General features: G+C 40.9%; 1 protein-coding gene across 2 annotated transcripts; it reads right to left on the bottom strand.

Moving 5' to 3' along the window:
- Positions 1-1,682: 1,682 nt before the first annotated feature.
- Positions 1,683-17,787, bottom strand: si:dkey-12h9.6 (macoilin). 2 transcript variants are annotated; one of them, XM_064925614.1, is made up of 11 exons: positions 17,568-17,787; positions 14,590-14,731; positions 14,113-14,239; positions 13,589-13,724; positions 13,134-13,312; positions 11,766-12,264; positions 11,240-11,398; positions 10,021-10,194; positions 5,680-5,806; positions 4,355-4,532; positions 1,683-3,536 (listed from the first exon to the last, which is right to left on the bottom strand). In XM_064925614.1, exons 1-11 carry the CDS (start codon positions 17,642-17,644, stop codon positions 3,346-3,348), a joined length of 1,989 nt encoding a protein of 662 aa, XP_064781686.1. In that variant the 5' UTR covers positions 17,645-17,787; the 3' UTR covers positions 1,683-3,345. The 2 variants fall into 2 exon arrangements, 1 of the variants encoding a protein (XP_064781686.1); XR_010450343.1 differs by lacking the exon at positions 5,680-5,806 and having other exon boundaries at positions 3,459-3,536.
- Between the last annotated feature and the right edge of the window lie 1,391 nt (positions 17,788-19,178).

The raw sequence follows: 19,178 nt of genomic DNA, 5'->3' as shown, positions 1-19,178 counted from the left end.
TATAACATAATTCTATAAAGCTATAAAATGATTATATAGCGCTTTAACATAAATGGGGAGGGGGACCTTGTGTTATCTCCAGCTGCCTGCGGGTGTCTCCCAGGGCTGAGAACAGGTCCAGTTTGATACGTGTCTCGGCGCTCAGGTTGTACTCCAGGTGCTGAGCCTTGTCCTGCAGGGCTGACAGGGCAGAGAGCAGCACATCCTGCTCCTCCTGTTCCACATAACGATACTTCCCCAGGGCCTGGGATGGGATCAGGGAAAGAGACACTCGCAACAGCCCCAGGGCTACATAGAAGCAGACTGGTTGGCACCCAAATGGATTAAGCTACACTTCACTGTTGTTGTAAAGCGAAGCGATGGTGAAACGTAGCGAATTCAGTTTGGATGTCAGGCTAACAAAGGAGCGCGGACTAACAGGGCCGTGTTCAGTAGGTACGATACTGGAGAACACGGGTTGGAATTGAGTGTAAGGTGGTGGTTGTGCCTGGAGTTGTCCAAAAATAAACGATTGGTTTCTTTTTCCGTTTTAAACCGTGTGTCCTACTGAACATGACCCTGGGGGTTTAGCAGTCATTCTGAGGTGCTTTTAACAGGATGTTTGGTTCCCCAAACTTGTAGAATGCATTTTTTTTAATACTCGTTTTTGTGTGCTGAAGAATTGCAACGCCCTCATGAGAAAGCCAATTTCCCCAGTTCGGGAACCAATGCACCACATGACCACACTATCTATTTCCAACCGTGATGGTGGATTGTTGGATGGCCAGCCATTCAAAAACAATGTGAGCTGAATATTTTTTTAAACGCTCTAAATACAGGGGTTCTCAGGGATCCCCGGATGTACTGCAGGGGGTTCGCTGTCAGATCTCATGTTAAAAAAATAATGAATATTACTAACAACTACAGATGAAATTAATTTTGTCCAAGTGATCCAAATAACTTTAGAGGGTTCTATACAATACAATGCAATATTATTAATCTACAATGTTAACCTTGGGCAACATGGGCCTGGGAGGGTCACAGGGTTATTGGTATCCAATTATATTTTTTCAAGGTCTTGTATTGAATACTTCTCAATACATAAATGCACTGTAATTTCAACTTGAAAACTCCAACATTTTCTCTCCGATGCCAAGAGGCAGGCCTTTAAAATGTTCCTTCCCAGGGCCTGAAATTTGGTTAGTCTGGCCATGCACTACCGAAGTCATAGTAAAACTCTTTGTATGCTATTTTTTGTGTTTTGATTATGAGGGTCCCTGATGAATTTTCTCCGACCCCAAAAAGTTTGAGAAGTTTGAGAACCCCTGATCTGGAACACTGACTGCCTTCAGATTATTCACGCTTTTTCCAAAATGTGTTGTGTTACAGCCTGAATTTAAAATGTATTAAGTTGAGATAAAAGTTTGACAAATGAATACAAAATGAAAAGCTGAAATGTCTTGGCTCAATAAGTATTCAACTCCTTTGTTATGTCAAGTCTAAATCATTTCAGGAGTAAAAATGGGCTTAACAAGTCACATAATAAGTTGCATGGACTCACTCTGTGTACAATAATAGTGTTGAACATGATTTTTGAATGACTACCTCATCACTGTACCCCACACGTACAATTATCTGTAAGGTCCATCAGTCAAGCAGTGAATTTAAAACTTAAGAAAAATCAGGTTCTGTGGTAACTGGTTAATGTGTACATTTTTATTATCAACTGTTTCATCAGAATAGTAAGAATAGCTGGAGCCCTTGAAGTATAATATGTATGTACTGCACAATCTTTAGTCACCAATGACATTGTGCCCAAACAACTAGTACTGTATTACACACACCAGTGTCATGCTGACAGAAACATTGACTTACTAAATTAAAGCAGCAAACTTCCATCTGAAAAGTACATCAAGCATAAAAAGTATTGTTTCGATAGAAAACTGGAAACATGAATTCTAACAAAAAGAGACCAAAAAATGGTAAGATCAATTTCATTAGTATTCATCAATTTGAAAAACAATTCGGGGTGTGTTTTCAAATTCTTTACATTTTGTGTGTGTGTGTGTGTGTGTGTGTGTGTGTGTGTGTGTGTGTGTGTGTGTGTGTGTGTGTGTGTGTGTGTGTGTGTGTGTGTGTGTGTGTGTGTGTGTGTGTGTGTGTGTGTGTGTGTGTGTAAAAAAAGACTACAAAAACATTACATATCACTTCAATTCAAACACATTACTGTCTCACATTAAATAGTGTTTTACCTCATATTTAGAAAGTAATGTGTATAGGCACATTCAATTTACGGGTAATTTTGCACATCGCTACACAATTTTTGGTCCACAAAATTCCATGTTATATCCATGTTATTCACAACGCTGCCCAACTTTTATAGACAATATCAATTTTCAGATTACTTAACATGACTGGTAAATGGTACAGTGGTGTCAACCACATCTGGGTTCAAATACTATTTGAAATCTTTCAAATACTGTAGTGTTTGCTTTAGTCTGTCTCGAAGAGTTCAAACCCAGATGGTCTGGGTTTGAACTCTTGCAACTAAGCTATTGGTTCCATTGTTCCAGACAAGCTCAAGGAAGTATTGATTTCAAATAGTATTTGAACCCAGGTCTGGTACGACCTGATCATCCTTTAACTTGAAGTGACACTGTCCAAAGGACCCAAAAGGTTGATAATCAAGGCCAGGGGTTTGTCCACTGACAATACATGCATTGAATAAACGTTGCCCATCAATATAAGGCAAATGAATAAGAGAGAGAAACCGAAAACAACGACATAAGGACAGAGTTGCTAAGAGTGAGCTCAGACAGCCCAATTCTCTTCCAACCTAATCTTGCTCAACCCAAATCACATTACACGGTACATTGTGTCAGGATTCTGAATTGAAAAGCCAACAGTGTCCTAACGGACGAGCATCTATAAAATGTCATATTTACTGTAGCCAAGGGAGCTCAATGTTACTGTAATACATCGCCGTAGGCGTCAGTAATCTCACAAGTCCTCTAAACTCAAATACTTCTTCAAAGTAAAGATTGAGGGATATATGCTTTGTGAATTAAGCACCTGTGAAGCTGCCAAAGGCTTTTTGTTTCCCACCTCGCCAATGATTTATGGAGGGTTACTGAGAAGGTAATCATCTCAGACAGTTTATGTTTGGTGAGAACTACCGTATGCAAGTCCTTGTGACTGAGAATGTTGTTGAGCACTGTGACATCATCGCCACAACCAGGAAGTCTCTTGGGTGCTCTCCCGTTTCTAGGAGATAGACATGTTACAAGTGATTGCACAGGCGGATCCCTGCTCAAGAGAAGGCTTAAGATGGTCTACCGCATGTTTTCAACAGGTCGTGGTGGATTCTTATTTCTTAAGACACTGGTACATCAGCGCCCGTGGGTTGAGCACATAGCGCTCTGAGTTGAGGAACTTGGTGAGGTACTGCGGTACGGCGGGCCGCGGCGTCATGAAGGACATGCCAGGACTGACAGCCATGACCTCGGCGATCTTGCGTTTCATCTCGCCAATCTCCTTATCCTGCTTGAGTACTTTTCCTGTGGGACAGAGGTACAGTAGAGTCACGATAAGCGATGGAGTTATAGATTAAAAATATAATTTATGAAGTCACTGAATTACTGTATCTGAACTCTCCTTACAGTGTCAAATCCTCACATAATAATCGGGCATACAGTATAACTGGAATATTCAAGCAAATCTTCCATTGATATCAATGCAAGATTTAAGTGAAAGTTCAAGCGACACGTGCATATCTCAAGTTGGCAATCGGCTAAATCAATGCTATATAGAACTATAACATAATTCTACAGAGCTATAACACAATTCTATAAAGCTATGACATAATTCTATAAACCTTTAACAATTCTATAGACCTACAACATAATTCTATAAAGCTATAATACAATTCTATAAAACTATGACATAATTCTATAGAGCTATAACATAATTCCACAAAGCTATAACATAATTCTATGAAGCTATAACAGAATTATATAAAGCTATAAAATCATTCTATAAAGCTATGACAATTCTACAAAGCTATAACATAATTCTATAGACCTATAACATAATTCTATAAAGCTATGACATAATTCTACAAAGCTATAACATAATTCTATAGACCTATAACATAATTCTATAAAGCTATGACATAATTCTACAAAGCTATAACATAATTATATGAAGCTATAACATAATTCTATAACGCAGTAACATAATTCTATAAAGCTATAACATAATTCTATAGACCTATACCATAATTCTATAAAGCTATAAATAATTCTAGAGGTATAACATAATTCTATAAAGCTATAAAATGATTATATAGTGCTTTAACATAAATGGGGAGGGGGACCTTGTGTTATCTCCAGCTGCCTGCGGGTGTCTCCCAGGGCTGAGAACAGGTCCAGTTTGATACGTGTCTCGGCGCTCAGGTTGTACTCCAGGTGCTGAGCCTTGTCCTGCAGGGCTGACAGGGCAGAGAGCAGCACATCCTGCTCCTCCTGTTCCACATAACGATACTTCCCCAGGGCCTGGGATGGGATCAGGGAAAGAGACACTCGCAACAGCCCCAGGGCTACATAGAAGCAGACTGGTTGGCACCCAAATGGATTAAGCTACATTTCACTGTTGTTGTAAAGCGAAGCGATGGTGAAACGTAGCGAATTCAGTTTGGATGTCAGGCTAACAAAGGAGCGCGGACTAAAAGGGCCGTGTTCAGTAGGTACGATACAGGAGAACACGGTTTGGAATTGAGTGTAAGGTGGTGGTTGTGCCTGGAGTTGTCCAAAAATAAACGATTGGTTTCGTTTTCTGTTTTAAACCGTGTCCTACTGAACATGACCCTGGTGGTTTAGCAGTCATTCTGAGGTGCTTTTAACAGGATGTGCTTTGGTTCCCCAAACTTGTAGAATGCATTTTTTTTGAGTGCTGAAGAATTGCAACGCCCTCATTAGAAAGCCAATTTCCCCAGTTTGGGAACCAATGCACCACATGACCACAATATCTATTTCCAACAGTGATGGTGGATCGGTGGATGGCCAGCCATTCAAAAAACAATGTGAGCTGAATATTTTTTTAAATGCTCTAAGGACATGATTCTTTCTTTGTTTTTTGTAAAATAGGTTTTTAGATATTCACAAGTTAAGTGGAGGTAGTAACAGTTGTATTGGGTTATAATTACTAAATAACTAACTAGTAACCTATGATGAATTCACTTTAAGATGTACAATGTTTTATGAAAGACTTGGCTTCTGCCTCTGCAATGTCTGCATGCTTCATGATGTATATGTCACCACAAGAAAACAATAATCACAAACAACAAGATATTAAATATATGTGAAACGAATACAGTTAGCATACAGTATTGATGAATGCAAATACAAAGTGCCCACATTACAGTACGTTGAGTTCAGGCCAACACAAACAAAACTGAAGATCTGAAAGTCCTCAAAGCACTGGCCCAAACACCATTTCCTGCTACTCAAACCCACAAACACAAATAATGACACAGATAGTCACACGCAACAAGCCACAAGTCTACAAAACGGCATATCCAAAAACACAAGACAACGGAGTATCACTTCAACAACGAGCAAGACGTGAAAACTCACAAACTCGACACGTACATTCGTACGGAACCCACTCGTGTGAAAGAGTAGTACTTTTGTTTGTTTTTACCTCCACTTCATTCACTAGAGCTATTAGACGGCCCTCTTTCCCTTGACTCTCCAGCTGTAGTTGTTTGTACTCTGTCTCTAGATCTTTTTCTTTTTTCCTTAACATTAGGGTCACAGAGTGTTCCTGCCTAGTGTGGTGGAAGATAGAGAGAATAGTACATGCTTTGTTTCAGGTGGTCAGAGAGGTGCTGCTTATTTGTGGGATTTGGGAGGTGGTTGGGGAGGTGGGGTAGTCCAAAGACAAAGAATCATGACAACATCAACAGCAAGAGATCTTGGGATTTTTTTTTTTGGGGGGGGGGGGGGGGGGGGGGGGATTTGAAATCCATCTGTACTTTTGTTTGCGTAAAACAAATATTATACTTCACTAATTATTATGCTTTTTTTTACTATGATAGTTGTTACCGGCTGCAATGAAAAGAAAGTTAATAGTACAGCAAATAAAAGAAAGAAAAGCAAGTGTTGGTGAAATTAGGATCTGGAGCAGGGGTTCTCAGGGATCCCTGGAGGTACTGCAGGGGGTCCTCTGTCAGATGTCTATATGTTTTTTTTAAATGAATATCACTAACAACAACAGATGAAATTAATTTTGGCCAAGCGATCCAAATAACTTTAGAGGGTGCTATACAATACAATGCAATATTATTAATCTACAATGTATGTTCTTAACCCTGGGCAACTTGGGCCTGGGAGGTCACAGGGTTATTGGTATCCAATTATATTTTTTCAAGGTCTTGTATTGAATACTTCTCAATACATAAATGCACTGTAATTTCAACTTGAAAACTCCAACATTCTCGCTCCGATGCCAAGAGGCAGGCCTTTAAAATGTTCCTTCCCAGGGCCTGAAATTTGGTTAGTCCGGCCATGCACTACAGAAGTCATAGTAAAACTCTTTGTATGCTATTTTTTGTGTTTTGATTATGAGGGTCCCTGATGAATTTTCTCCGACCCCAAAAAGTTTGAGAAGTTTGAGAACCCCTGATCTGGAACACTGACTGCCTTCAGATTATTCACGCTTTTTCCAAAATGTGTTGTGTTACAGCCTGAATTTAAAATGTATTAAGTTGAGATAAAAGTTTGACAAATTAATACAAAATGAAAAGCTGAAATGTCTTGGCTCAATAAGTATTCAACTCTTTTGTTATGTCAAGTCTAAATCATTTCAGGAGTAAAAATGGGCTTAACAAGTCACATAATAAGTTGCATGGACTCACTCTGTGTACAATAATAGTGTTGAACATTCTTTTTTAAATAACTATCTCATCACTGTACCCCACACGTACAATTATCTGTAAGGTCCCTCAGTCGAGCAGTGAATTTCAAACACAGATTCAACCACAAAGACCAGGTAGGTTATCCAATGCTTGCAAAGAACGACGCCTATTGGTAGAGGGGTAAAAATTTAAAAACAGACAATGAATATCCCTTTGAGCATGGTGAAGTGTGGATGGAGTATACACCCAGTCACTACACAGATACAGGCGTCCTTCCTAACTCAGTTACCAGAGAGGAAGGAAACCGCTCAGGGATTTCACCATGAGGCCAATGGTGACTTTAAAACTGTTACAGAGTTTGGCCGTGCTAGGAGAAAACTGAGGATGGATCAACAACATTGTAATTACTCCACAATACTAAGCTAAATGAGAGAGTGAAAAGAAGGAAGCCTGAACAGAATAAAAATATTCCAAAACATGCATCATGTTTGCAACAAGGCACTAAAGTAATACTGCAAAGAAATGTGGCAAAGCAATTAACTTTTTATCCTGAATACAAAGTGTTATGTTCGGGAAAATCCAAAATAACACATTACTGAGTACCACTCTCCCTATTTTCAAGTATAGTGGTTGCTGCATCATGTTATGGGTGTTCTTGTAATTGTTAAGGGCTGGGGAGTTTTCAGGATAAAAATTAAATGGAATAGAGCAATGATCATGGCAAAATCCTAGAGGAAAACCTGTTTCAATCTGCTTTCCACCAGACACTGTGAGATGAATTCACCTTTCAGCAGGACAATAAACCTAAAACACAAGGCCAAATCTACACTGGAGTTGCCTCGCAAGAAGACAGTGAATGTTCCTGAGTGGCCGAGTGACAGTTTTGACTTAAATCTACTTAAATATATGGCAAGACCTGAAAATGGTTGTCTAGCAATAATCAAAAACCAATTTGACATAGCTAAAGAATTGGTCAAATAATAATGGGCAAATGTTTCACAATCCAGGTGTGGAAAGCTCTTAGAGACTTACCCAGAAAGACTCACAGCTGTAATCACTGTCAAAGGTGCTTCTACAAAGCATTGACTCAGGGGTGTGAATACTTACAGTATGTAAATTAGATTTCTCTATTTCTTTTTCAATAAATTTGCAAAAATTTCAAAAAACATGTTTTCACTTTGTCATTATGGGGTATTATGTGTAGATGAGTGAGAAAAAAATATTGAATCCATTTTGAATTCAGGTTGTAACACAACAAAATGTGGAATAAGTCAAGGGGTATAAATAATTTCTGAAGGCGCTGTATATAGTGTGCACTACTTTTGACCATAGTACTATGGGCCCTGGTCAAAAATTGTGAACTACAGTGCCTTGCGAAAGTATTCGGCCCCCTTGAACTTTGCGACCTTTTGCCACATTTCAGGCTTCAAACATAAAGATATAAAACTGCATTTTCTTGTGAAGAATCAACAACAAGTGGGACACAATCATGAAGTGGAACGACATTTATTGGATATTTCAAACTTTTTTAACAAATCAAAAACTGAAAAATTGGGCGTGCAAAATTATTCAGCCCCCTTAAGTTAATACTTTGTAGCGCCACCTTTTGCTGCGATTACAACTGTAAGTCGCTTGGGGTATGTCTCTATCAGTTTTGCACATCGAGAGACTGAAATTTTTTCCCATTCCTCCTTGCAAAACAGCTCGAGCTCAGTGAGGTTGGATGGAGAGCATTTGTGAACAGCAGTTTTCAGTTCTTTCCACAGATTCTCAATTGGATTTAGGTCTGGACTTTGACTTGGCCATTCTAACACCTGGATATGTTTATTTTTGAACCATTCCATTGTAGATTTTGCTTTATGTTTTGGATCATTGTCTTGTTGGAAGACAAATCTCCGTTCCAGTCTCAGGTCTTTTGCAGACTCCATCAGGTTTTCTTCCGGAATGGTCCTGTATTTGGCTCCATCCATCTTCCCATCAATTTTAACCATCTTCCCTGTCCTTGCTGAAGAAAAGCAGGCCCAAACCATGATGCTGCCACCACCATGTTTGACAGTGGGGATGGTGTGATGAGCTATGTTGCTTTTACGCCAAACATAACGTTTTGCATTGTTGCCAAAAAGTTCAATTTTGGTTTCATCTGACCAGAGCACCTTCTTACACATGTTTGGTGTGTCTCCCAGGTGGCTTGTGGCAAACTTTAAATGACACTTTTTTATGGATATCTTTAAGAAATGGCTTTCTTCTTGCCACTCTTCCATAAAGGCCAGATTTGTGCAATATATGACTGATTGTTGTCCTATGGACAGAGTCTCCCACCTCAGCTGTAGATCTCTGCAGTTCATCCAGAGTGATCATGGGCCTCTTGGCTGCATCTCTGATCAGTCTTCTCCTTGTATGAGCTGAAAGTTTAGAGGGACAGCCAGGTCTTGGTAGATTTGCAGTGGTCTGATACTCCTTCCATTTCAATATTATCGCTTGCACAGTGCTCCTTGGGATGTTTAAAGCTTGGGAAATCTTTTTGTATCCAAATCCAGCTTTAAACCTCTTCACAACAGTATCTCGGACCTGCCTGGTGTGTTCCTTGTTCTTCATGATACTCTCTGCACTTTTAACGGACCTCTGAGACTATCACAGTGCAGGTGCATTTATACGGAGACTTGATTACACACAGGTGGATTGTATTTATCATCATTAGTCATTTAGGTCAACATTGGATCATTCAGAGATCCTCACTGAACTTCTGGAGAGAGTTTTCTGCACTGAAAGTAAAGGGGCTGAATAATTTGGCACGCCCAATTTTTCAGTTTTTGATTTGTTAAAAAAGTTTGAAATATCCAATAAATGTCGTTCCACTTCATGATTGTGTCCCACTTGTTGTTGATTCTTCACAAAAAATACAGTTTTATATCTTTATGTTTGAAGCCTGAAATGTGGCAAAAGGTCGCAAAGTTCAAGGGGGCCGAATACTTTCGCAAGGCACTGTACATAGGGAATAGGGTGCCATTTGGGACGCAACCTCAATAGCATCTGAGGGTAAAGGTTGTTGCGTTACATGCAAGTCATACATTTATATGCATTTGAATACAAAATAATGGCGGAAGGTGAGAGAGTGAGTGCCATACCTGTTTGGTAGACTACTACGAGCTAAGATGGCCGCCTCCTCTAGTTTGTGAGCCTGGAGTTCGGCCAGCTGTTTCTCTATGGAGAGCCTGGCCTCTGTCTCTGCTCTGGTCTTCTTCTCTAGCACGGCGCTGATCTGCTTGTCTTTCTGCTTGGTCTTGGTCAGAGACAAGATCCTGAAACACAGAGTCAAACCACAATGTTCTAGACCAGGAATGGGCCACTGTCGCATTCCCCCTTTTGTAGGCCTGAGGCCTGTGGGTACCCAGAATCATGAGCCACTGCGGCCTAGTGGTGGCCCTCACCCCCATCAAAGTTGCCCATCCCTGTTCTAGACTATTTGGCCTGTAACCTACATGGTACCCTATTCCCTACATAGTGCACTACATTTGACCAGAGCCCTATGGGCCCAATAAGGTGCATTTTGCATGCAGCATTGGTGTATGTGAATCAATACATTCCATTCCCACTAAATTGGTTAGAAGGTTCAAAACGTGAAAAAGATTTCAGTAGCACTTCATGTGATTCTCCAAAGCTAAAGTATAATTTCAGCCAGTAGTTTTGAAAGAAGTGCTCACGAGCCAAAACAGGTCCCTGAAAATGTTGCACAATTGGGTACTACGTAATTAATTTCATGTTCCGTCCTGTTTTTTTGGGGTCAATTTGTATGAAATGTTTTGAATTCCAATGTGTAAAATATGTTATGAATTTGTAAGTGCTTAAGATCCCGGACTGCATCTTTAACATAGTTATTTCATTTGAGTATAATCACATTATTGCATCAAGGTACTACACCACTTTGCCTACTTGTGTTAACCTGGCTTGAGTACAACACTCAGTGTAATAGTGCCATATGTGGAGGGTGGTGGGGTAGAGGGGGGCCATGACATAAAATTTCAAACAGAGTGGCAGTACATATGATAATTATAAACAGTTAATGTTTTATTGTCACATCCACTAGAGAGGTGCATGGAATGTGTTGTTTTACAGGGTCAGCCATAGCAAGTGCCTTGCTCAAGGGCACATCTACAGATCTTTCACCTTGTCGGCTTGGGTATTCAAACAAGCGACCTTTCGTTTACTGGCCCAATGCTCTACCCGCTACGCTACCTGGTAACCAGCAGGGGGAGCCAAAAACAGTGTATGGTAGACAGACAGGGCACTAGGGTCACTGTGTGAGGCAAAACAAAATAGACCATAAAATGCAATGTTATCACTCACTTGCTCTGGAGCAGATCGTTGTTCTGCCTGAGCAAAGACACCTCGGGCCTCAGGCTGTGCTCGCTGTTGGTCAGGTTGCAGACGTGGCTGCGCAGCTCCTGCTCACCTTGTCTGCTGGCCTGCAGCTCGCCCTTCAGCCTCCTCATCTCCTGCTCCAGCCTGGGAAATGGGGGAGAGGGGGAGGGAGAAGGGGTAGGGGAGAGAAGGAGGTAGAGAGATAGGGGGAAATAGATAGAGGGAGGTGGAGAGAGAGGGAGGTAGAGAGATAGGGAGGTGGAGAGAGAGGGTGGTGGAGAGAGAGGGAGGGAGAGAGAGAGAGAGGGAGGTGGAGAGAGAGGGAGGTGAAAAGAGAGGGAGGTGGAGGGAGCGAGGGAGGTGGAGGTGGAAAGATATATAGGGGGGAGAGAGAGATAGAGGGGGAGAGAGGGAGGTAGAGAGAGAGAGAGGTAAAGAATAAGAAGAGACATCTCTCTGTGTGTCTCCAAAGCCAATGAAATGAAAGTGAATGGCGGCGGAGTATCCCTACTTAGTGATTTGGTCAGCGTGAGGATTTGGCGCGATGGGGCCCTTGTCTGTGGCGTGCCGATTGGGGCTGACCGTTTTGGACCCGTTCTTCTGCTTCCTTTCAGACCTGCCAGTGGGAGGAGCCGAAGGGATGTTAGCGGCGCCAGGGGACATCCTGCGTGCTTTGGGGGATGAGGATGAGCTTTTGGCGGCACGGGGGACTTTGCCGCCTTGCTCCTCCTGAGGTAGATTTTCGGTGGTGGCCGAAGACTCAGTAGACCCTCCTCCTGTCGACCTTCCTCCTGTTCCACCGTCGGTGGGGGGGTCTCTGGGTTTGGAGGACAGGGGTGGCTGGGGATTTGAGTCTCCCAGCGTTGTTGCCTCCACACCCCTCTCGGTCCCTCCCTGCTCCACTCCACTGTGGATCTGGAGGCAGTCCCTGGTGAGTCTCTCGTCAGACGCCACAGCACCGTTCTGACACTGGTACTGACTGGACTCAGGTTTAGGCCTCCACTTTGAGTCTGCAGGGGGAAAGAGCTCTATTTCAAAGACAATATCTAGTTCCAGAGTATTGGACTCACATTGAGATGTAACATTTATCTTCCTACACGCATAGAGATATTAAAGTGGAGCATTAACTAAAAATGTCCTCCTTTGGCATTATATGAGTTCCAAATGGCTCCACTTTCTCTATGTACTGAACTACTTTGACCAGGGCCCATCTAAAGGGTTTAACCTGAAAACAACTGCCTTAGCAAGGCCCATCTAAAGGGTTTAACCTGAAAACAACTGCCTTAGCAAGGCCCATCTAAAGGGTTTAACCTGAAAACAACTGCCTTACCAGGGCACATCTAAAGGGTTTAACCTGAAAACAACTGCCTTACCAGGGCCCATCTAAAGAGTTTAACCTGAAAACAACTGCCTTACCAGGACCCATCTAATGGATTTAACCTGAAAACAACTGCCTTACCAGGGCCCATCTAATGGGTTTAACCTGAAAACAACTGCCTTACCAGGACCCATCTAATGGGTTTAACCTGAAAACAACTGCCTTACCAGGGCCCATCTAATGGGTTTAACCTGAAAACAACTGCCTTAACAGGGGCCATCTAAAGGGTTTAACCTGAAAACAACTGCCTTACCAGGGCCCATCTAATGGGTTTAACCTGGAAACAACTGACTTACCAAACAAAGTAGTACTACCATTGGGGAAAGATCTCATAACAGTGTAAAACAGAGCAGAAATTAATGAGTAATAGGCACAATCTCCGCTGTACTTACTGCCTTTGCAGCTGTACTTGCTGCCGTTGATGTTTGTGATGCTCTTGGGGTAAAGCTGTACTTACTGCCATTGTCGTCTGTGATGCTCTTGGGGTAAAGCTGTACTTACTGCCATTGTCGTCTGTGATGCTCTTGGGGTAAAGCTGCAGGCCCAGAGGTAGGGACTGTTCCAGGAGGTGCATATGGAAGTTGTTTTCGCTCTGCACAGCTTTCTGCGTCCGCAGTTTGAAGATGCTGGTGAAGTAACATGTGGCGTCGAACCCCAGATAGACAACAGGGTAGCCAATGCTGGGGGGAAGGGGGGGGAGCAGGAGAGAGAAAATAAATATTAAATAATGGCCTACATTATTGTGTGTCATGATGACAAACACGTGCATGAGCAGAGTACGCCACTTGTGATTCATTGCGATTTTAAGACGTTAGCTTAAACCCACTCAATTCAAGCGGTTGTGAAAATCCTTGGCATTTAGAAAGTATCTACAGCGTATAAACTGGGTTTGTTTGGAAGATTCTGCTAGAGGGTGAATATTTGGTGAGAAGTGCTTTGTGTTTCAATCGACCTACCAGTGCGCGGCGAAGAGATGAGACAGGTTGGCGTGGGAGTTGTTCAGATCTTTGAGCCTCAACGAAGCATCCGTGTACACCAGCATCACCCACAGGGACACCCACAGGGACACCGTTGACATACAGATGCCTTTCTCTGAGAAGAATAAATCAATTATTATAAAAAAACATCACAACTTACCAAGAGAAAATACTAAGCTTATGTTCATGGGTGTAGCTACCACCAGAACTGTGCTTTTACAAACAAAACAGCATAATGTGGTTCCATTTCTATGTAACAGGTTGAAACATTCAATTACGTCAAATGTCATCATTTATATTATGTCAGATTTCATAATTGTAAAAGTTTACATAATGTAAGGTTTCATCTGTTACCATAATGGTTTGTTTCAGCTCTTTACAGAAACGTGTGACTTGTTAGACATCAATTAAATAACATTCCACATGATCCTTATCTAAGGCATTCCACAGCTAGGCAATACAATACATATTGTTAAGCTGTAAAACAGGCTTGATATACTTACCTGTGTGCCAAATGTAATTGAATAAGACATAGGTGCTGGCTGCAAAGAACAACCAGTGGAGGGGAACAAAAATGAAACAAAAGATGTCCAGGGTGAACGCCGCACACACAAACACCACACAAATCACCTGCAACAGAGAGACATTATGTTGGTGCTGTGTTGGACAGCTACATTTTATTCTGTCTGCTTGAGTTTCGAACAAGATGACAATGGCTGTGGTATATAACAGGTTTATAACATTTATATAACAGGTTGCCAGGCCTAAAACTATTTTCAACAATATTTTGATCTCAATACTTTACTGTTATTGACTTCCATCTAGTCGACCATTAAGGTAGGGCTGCATCCCAAATGGAACCCTATTCCCTGTGATATAGTGCACTACTTTCAAAAGTAGGGTTCTGGTCAAAAGTAGTGCACTATATTATAGGGAATAGGGCGCCATTTGGGACACAAGATAACTGATAAAGTCCTCACCAGCCCATGGCAGTGGAAAGTGGTGTAGACGCTCCTGAAGAATAGCCAACAGGGCCACAGGTATTCCAATCGAAACTCCAGTATAAAATCTGCCAGGAGCACCAGAGTCCACACGATCATAAACTTCAGAAAGGTGTAAGCGCTGCAAAACAGGCATAAGAGGAGGATATGAAGAGTTTAATTACAAAACGCTATATATCCATTTTCAGAAATGTTGGTAAATTAGTTTTTCGTTTGTTTAAAGAACTATGGTGGAAAAATGTCAAGATCATGTTATAATACCTTTATTGCATCAAATGGTTGTTTTATCCAACAGAATAGAGTATTTTGTTAACTATTGCATGTGTGTTCTACTGAGGATGGGCCTCTGGGAAATAACACTGACAGGAGATTTACGATGTCTTTTGGGTGATAGAACCTAAAGAGCATTCCAGAGCATGAGTTCTATACGGGGCCAGACACTGGTCTCTACACAATGAAAACTGCTGACACAGCAGATGCTGTCTGCTATGTATTATAAGTATCTTTCATACAGATCTTAACCTTGTGACCAATTCTATATATCTGTTGTTCGTCATGTAGGTTGAAAAGGGTGTATCTTAGCTATAAAAGTCCTTTGTACTTTTGTCTCGGGGCTCTCAACAAATCATCTGAGCGTGATTCTTCGACCAGCCATCATTATCGTAGAGCATTAGATCTATTCACATTATATGTGTGTGTTGTATTGACCTGCTCCCGTATTAATAAGTGTTTAAAGATTTTTAAGTATAAGACTTGTGAGATAAGTTTATCTCTTCTCATAGTAAAGAAATTAACCACCACAGAACACAGGAAAGAGACTGGTGTGTTTTTTTCACTATCTAATCATGGCCGTGTTTTGTTTTTTTACCTTTATTTAACCAGGCAAGTCAGTTAAGAACAAATTCTTATTTTCAATGACAGCCTGGGAACAGTGAGTTAACTGCCTGATCAGGGGCAGAATGACAGATTTGTACCTTGTCAGCTCAGGGGTTTGAACTCTCAACCTTCTGGTTGCTAGTCCAACGCTCTGACCATTAGGCTACACTGCCGCCCCGTTCAATGACAGACATGTATTTGTTTGAAACATATCACTAGATTGTTTCATTTCATAGATACAAACTATCACATTTTGTTGAAAAAAACCCCAGATATAAAAAGTTAGCATTGCAAGGTTTTACACCGTCTAATGATACAAATAATGGCATTTTTTTGTAACGAGCTGTACAAATGATACATTTGTGACAACATATTTTTAAAATATATATATTTTAAAATGAATCAGTACAGTAATATGAGATGGTGGGTGGTGGAGCGTTCTTGGTATACACCAGAAACTGTTACAGTTCTTGACTCACACCGGTGAGCTACCATACCCCATTCCAAGGCACTTCAATCTTTTGTCTTGCCCAGTCATTCTCTGAATGGAACACATACACAATCCATGTCTCAATTTTCTCAAGGCTTGAAAATCAAATAATTTGTCTCCTACCCTTCATCTACACTGATGGAAGTGGATTTACCAAGTGACATCAATAAGGTATCATAGCTTTCACCTGGATTCACCTAGTTAGTCTATGTCATGGAAAGAGCAGTCTAGTGTTTTGCAACAAAACCAATGACAATATACATCTAGGTAGGACTGTAATATTTTACATACTGTTACCCATAAGCATTCATTTCAGATGAAAAAACGCAAGTGTGAAAATTGGTGGATATAGCTTTTTGTAAATAACTCTTCTGATGTAAAATGTGTGTGTTATAATTTTATGGAATAATGGTAAAAATGTCATGCTGATGATCTGTGATTGAAGGTTAAAAAAACATCTAAATCTACTGGAAGAGCTAAATGTAGCTTATTTCTCACGATATAGGCCTAAGCCCGTTATTATCATGCATTTGGCAGGAATATTGGCAAACTGTGAAAGATACTGTTACTTTTATGTAAAAGGTGTGCAAAACATTGTGAAGTCTTGCTTCATTAAATATAATAAACGGACGTATGCATATAAAGCTTCATTAAATTAGGTGATCCATAGACTCATAGGGATTCATCTCAATAGGCAAATAGTGTAATCACTAAATCACGATTCATTACATTATTTTACATTTGGGAACCCAACCTAGTTTTATATAGGCTATCATCTTGGAGAAAATAGACACTTGGATAAGATAATGCCTACATTCTCTCATTATAGACTACACTCCTGTCTTGTTTCCAACAACTCCTTTGTTCGTGCGCTCGACACCTACATAGCGTACTGTTATTACATCAACCCCTTTTTTGTTTGGTAACCATGACAACGTTTCATCCGCGATACTGGGTACCAACCCCCCCACACACACAAATAAAATGAACAAGGAGATGATCTCAATTGAAATGTATATTCTAGTCCTTTTACCAGACGCGCTTTTCCAGAGTAACTTCCAGTTCGTGCATTCATACACTGAACATACCTCAGCGCTTTGTCTCGTCACAAAGGGGACATCGCGAAATCTTTATTGGTCTAGACACGCTGTCTGTAACTAAATGCCTGAAATGCCTACCTGGTAGTAAGCTGACATTGTACGAATAGGTTTAAGTAGGCCTATATCTATTTAGGTCAGAGCATATAATAATAATAATAATAATAGCCTACACGATTTTTGATTATTGTAGCATAATTGAATGGTTAGTCTTCAAATGAGAGAAGATAGTCTGAATCATGTACTGTAAAAACTACCCACATCAAGTTGCAAAGGCTTATTTTTCAAGTTGACTCCGCTATAATGTTTGTAGGCCTATTTAGCAACCACAATGTCATTTTCCATATCATACAGCGTCCAAGAGTAGGCTAAAGGGAAGAAGCAATTATTGTGATAAAAATAGACATCAGGTGAGAATGACGAAGATGCGCATTACACAAAGCCTAGCAACAACAAAAGCAACGGCATCCGGTCGATGCGTCACCTCACTATACCTTTCAGATATCTCCTCCGTAATTTTAATCTTTTTCATTTTCCGTAGCTTGCTTGCGTCCACATAACGTTTCTTCATTGTATGGCTTCTATTCCTTGTGCTCTAATAAACCGCAAAAAGCGGCAATCAATGTAGGAAAAAACGAATATGGATGGCCTTGTTAGAAAACAACCTGATATTTTGAGGCTTTGTGTATGAATGAAACTCCACCACGGATGCTACTGTACGCATGTGCAGTACTTCGACGTCTCAAGCGCGCGATGGAGACAACACTCACATGAGTGCTATACGGAATCATTGGGATGTCGCTACCCCAAACCCTAGGATTCCGGATAGCACGGACCCTTCTGTGGCCACATCCTTTTATTATAAGCCAGTGGCTACATCGAGCTGAGGGGAGAATCATAGTACTTAGGCTATGAAAAATGTTTGAAAGCAAAGAGAAACGGCCCAATAGTCGAGGAGCTGGACAAGGACGACAAAATATTCCCCCTTTCAGCTCAGGTACGAAATCTTGCTATCAGCTCTCTCACTGATACAGTTTGAGTTAATGGGATTATTCCAGGTCATAGGTTAGGTGTCTTCTAGGCCTATATGTGTCTCGTCATAGCCCTATTCGGATGATTCGTTTTCATGTAAGGAGTATACTTTTTTGAAATAGAGGAAAGTAGAGAACAGCTGTGTAGGTCACATGTAGACCTACTAAATAGCCCTAAACGTCAATTTACATTAGTAGATACTTAAACCTGTTCTGGAGCCTTTATCAGGGGCATGCTCATCAGGGTTGGGATCAATTCCATTTCAATTCGGTCTTTTCTGGAACTACATTTAGGCTTAACTTCAAACATGTCAGCCTCAGCTGTAAGTGCATAGATCATAAACGTGCAAAAGATATATTCAACATATTCATAAAGTCTTTAGGTAGTTACTATTCACTTATGTCCCTCCCCATCTCATGGGAGAATAATTGATGTGTTTGAAATGGCATGCTATTCCATATAGTGAATTGCTTTTGACCAGGGCCCATGGCTTTGGTCAAAGTAGTGCACTCGGGCATACCCACTCAGCACAAACTCAGTTCAACGTCTACTTTTGATTTACATTTGGTTGAGTTATCAACTAAGGTGAATTCAACGTGAAATCAATCAAACATTTCACCATGCCATTAGATTTAGGTTAAAAGTTGGGTTAAAAAGAAAAGACAAAATGCTCTTATGTTGATTACTTTTTACAAATCCAATTAGTTTTCCATGTTGATTCAACCTCATCACAGACACTTTCAGACACAGACATGGTTATCTGGTGAACTGGGACCATGGTGAATTCAATTTTATTGTTCGATCTGTGCAACTATCCAACCATATTTGAAAAACATGCTTTGTGTGCTTGTGTCATCTTTTGTCCTTACAATCAACATTGCTACCTGCCCTAGACTACCTGCCCTAGAGTACTGTCACATATACTCTCTCTCCGGCACTCGAGGTCACCAGGCTGCTCGTTATTACACACACCTATCACCATCGTTATGCGCACCATCCACTCATCAGACTCACCTGGACTCCATCACCTGCCTGATGTCACTTCCTTTGGTTCTTTCCCCAGGCGTTATTGT

The sequence above is a fragment of the Oncorhynchus masou genome, chromosome 19 (assembly GCF_036934945.1).
Source record: "Oncorhynchus masou masou isolate Uvic2021 chromosome 19, UVic_Omas_1.1, whole genome shotgun sequence".
Classification (NCBI taxonomy): domain Eukaryota; kingdom Metazoa; phylum Chordata; class Actinopteri; order Salmoniformes; family Salmonidae; genus Oncorhynchus; species Oncorhynchus masou.
This window is presented reverse-complemented; position numbering and strand designations above follow the sequence as displayed.